This window comes from Chaetura pelagica, unplaced genomic scaffold, assembly GCF_000747805.2.
Source record: "Chaetura pelagica isolate M959 unplaced genomic scaffold, ChaPel_1.0 scaffold90, whole genome shotgun sequence".
Lineage (NCBI taxonomy): Eukaryota > Metazoa > Chordata > Aves > Apodiformes > Apodidae > Chaetura > Chaetura pelagica.
Genome location: NW_009953496.1, coordinates 1,814,185 through 1,817,422, shown reverse-complemented (window position 1 = coordinate 1,817,422; position 3,238 = coordinate 1,814,185). Strand labels below are relative to the sequence as shown.

Genomic DNA, 3,238 nt, shown 5'->3' with positions numbered 1-3,238 from the left:
TTGAAGTAATCTGGTGGTACATCTGCTTGGTATACTAATTGCAACTGTCAAAGACTAATTAGGTTTAATACTATAACCATGGAAAAATCCAAAACAAGAGGTACATTCTTTAGTTCTCTTCCCATTTGAATGTGTAGAACATTGGTTTTGAAGGACAACAGTAGAAAAAACAGTAGTTCCACATTAATGTCATCTAGGTACGAGTGTGTTGCAAAATCTCATCAGTGCCACTTCAGTTGCTACCACACTTCAGAAGAGGTGACAGAGGGAAACTGGAAAGTCTGTCGATGGGTTTCATTAATCTAGCAGTCCTTAGGTGTCAGGAATCACTCCTTTTTCCTTCTGTCTCTTGACTTTCCAGCAAGGCTTTAGATGATTGCACTTCTCCACCCTCTGCTCCTTCATCTAAAACAAAAAAGAAAGAATCAAACCTTTAGATACCGCACATGTTCTCACAGGTTTTTAATACAGCCAAATATTTGAGTGCACTGATCATCTCTGTTTGGATTGGCTCTTTATTACCACAGTCATGGGTGCTGTAGAAAGAGAGATTTACTTGAAAGACAAAAAAACTTGCAGAGGCATCTTTCCTATTGGTGTGGATTTGCCTGCTCCTTGCACATGCTGATCAATGTACATTCAGTTGAAAGAAACAGATTGGAGATAACTTTTCATTATTTTTATTCTTTTTTTCTGAGTAATTTCCAAAGTCATTAGAATATTGCATTCCTTTGAGCATTGATGGTTGCAGGTCAATAACATTACAGTTTATGAGCATGCCAATTACCTGGCTGATCCTGTTTGCCAGGAAATACATAGGAGAATTCACTCTGTCTTCACAAGATGAGGGGATTTTTTTGTTACTCTCAATTTGGAGGGTCACTCTCCCACAGCTTAGAGTTGAATGCTTAAATGACTACTATAAGGAAAAGCTCCCCAGCATGCATGGCCATTGGATGAAGAGTTCCACCCTGTTGCTTTCGATGCTCAAATTCTCTCACTGACAAACTAGAACTTCTCATGCCTTGATTTCCTTGCAAACCATCATCATTTTCATACTATCTTCAAGTCCCACATGGCATTATCAGTGCAAACAGAACAGTTTGTATGTCCAAATCTAAGGCAGCCCTTAGCTTTTGGCAGCAAGCAGGGATCTCCTCAGCATATCTGGCTGTACCATCTTCCAAGTCCTATCCACATCTAAGGGGTACGTTTTCAGCTCTTTGCCCTGGAGACTTGCCACAAAATATCACATACAGCCTAAGAGTTATATACTTTGGTCTCTACAAGCCAGAGCAAAGAGATACTACTGTACACAATCCATCAGCTGAAGCTCTTGGCAGAAACCACTCGATGTTATAAGTTTTGGAGGCTTCTGAGTTTTATACTGGTAAACCAAGAACCGAGTAATTTGTCACCCTTCACTATTACATAGCACAGTATTGTTGAGGAAAAGGAGACAGAGCAGTCTTCTCTATTGGCTGTTTCTGTGTGGGGTTGGATGTAGAGTATTGCAGACAGGGTAGAGGTAAACAGTTTTTTAGAGGAAATCTAATCTCATAGTTGGTAGCACTTAGGTGTGCAACAGGTACTAAGCTGATGAGTTAGTTATATACACTCATCTAGAAAAAATTCAGCAAACAATGAAAGTTATTGGCAGAACAGTGCCCTAAAGCAGATTACCAAATACAAGAGGCCAGTATTACCTCTTTGCTCTCAAACTTCTTGCAGGCTCTTTTTCAACATTTGGATGACCAGTGACACCAATTGTCTAATGTGGTTCCAGCATGGCCTCCTACCAGAGCACCTGTGGAAAGTCTCAGCATGCCAAAACTTACACAGGATTATCAGATAGGATGCAGATGGTCTTCGTTACAGAGTTAGGCTCTGAGATGAAACAGCTGGTTCCAAAATCTCTCCTGTCCATCTCATGAGAACATTCATTTGGTGTGGCTTGCAGAGTACATGGAAATCTGTATCACACAGCTATGATCCTTGTATATTCGTAAGGAATATACGCAAAGCCTCTTTTCTAAGCCAGAAAAAGTATTAGCACATCCTGTTCCTGACCTTTTACTATGACAGCAGCTGATGGCTGACAGGAAATGTATGATCCAATGAGCATTAGCTAAATTTGAAGCAAGATGGAGAGAGTCCTCCTCACCATTTCCTATAATCCTCACTGAATCTCTCAGAGCAGAAAAAAGATTTGGACATGCTTTATATAGCCACATTTTCCATCTTCTCCATTTTTCTCATTCATCCAACCTCTTTGTTCTGAGTTGGAAATGGCTTTCTTTTTTTAACAACTTATTGTTAAAGGCAGAAACAGGCAAAAGGGTTCCCTCTTAAAACCTCAAATGTTTGATAAACAGTTTCCCTGTCACAGAATTTGAGCTTCCAAACTTTCTTTCCATTTTGATGAATTCTTTTTTTTCCTCACTGTCTCATCAGAAGTTTAACTTGCAACACAATGAGATCAAAATTCCCATCTGGTACTTGTGGGAAGTCCAAGCCCAAAAAGCATCCAAGCAGTTGGAGTGGACTTAACTGTATCCCATATTTATTTCCTGTTATCACTACTGCAAACTGTTGATAATGGAAACTGCACCTTCCAGGCATGCTCTGGCACAGCTATACACCAATGACAACAGCAAAGGATAATTCCATGCTCTTAACTGTTCTTCAAATCCTGGCAGTGCTGGTCTTTGTATTTATAAGAAAGCATCAGAACGTTTTGCTAAAACTAATGTAGCTGTGTTTAATTTCTCCTTAATGCATTGGATGGACACCAGGAGAGGAGGATTCTTATTTCTGGAGGGCTAAGTGCTTATTCTATGCTGTGCTATAATATTTCTTCTAAAAAGACTTTCAGTCTTTCATGTTTATTTTTATCCAGAGGGAAAAAAAAAATAATTTAAAAAAAAAGATCAAAGAGATAATTTTTGCATTCTTTAAAAACTGTATTTCCAAGCACTAAACTTTCCAGAGGCCAAAATGAAACAAACATGAAGAACTTCTCTACAGATGTTGTATTCTTTTGTGCTTTGTTTAGCATGGTTTTGTGCATCTCCCTCAAGGCTCACTGCTCTAAGAATACACATTGGTTACACATAATATAACAATGAATGTTTCAGTGGGTTGGACTGGTCACTTCACTTCCACAGCTCCTGACACTAATAAAAATAAATTCCCATTGACCATCTCTTTGATAAGGGAAGCAATTCTTGCAATTCCT

General features: G+C 39.0%; 1 protein-coding gene across 1 annotated transcript in view; it reads right to left on the bottom strand.

Annotated features, from left to right (window-relative positions):
• Window positions 1-319: 319 nt before the first annotated feature.
• The window catches only part of PKIB (protein kinase (cAMP-dependent, catalytic) inhibitor beta), a 4,948-nt gene continuing 2,029 nt past the window's right edge, over window positions 320-3,238 (bottom strand). The window contains exon 2 of the mRNA XM_009999097.1: window positions 320-405. Coding sequence (XP_009997399.1) covers window positions 320-405 — 86 coding nt within the window. The remainder of the gene's footprint in view (window positions 406-3,238) is intronic.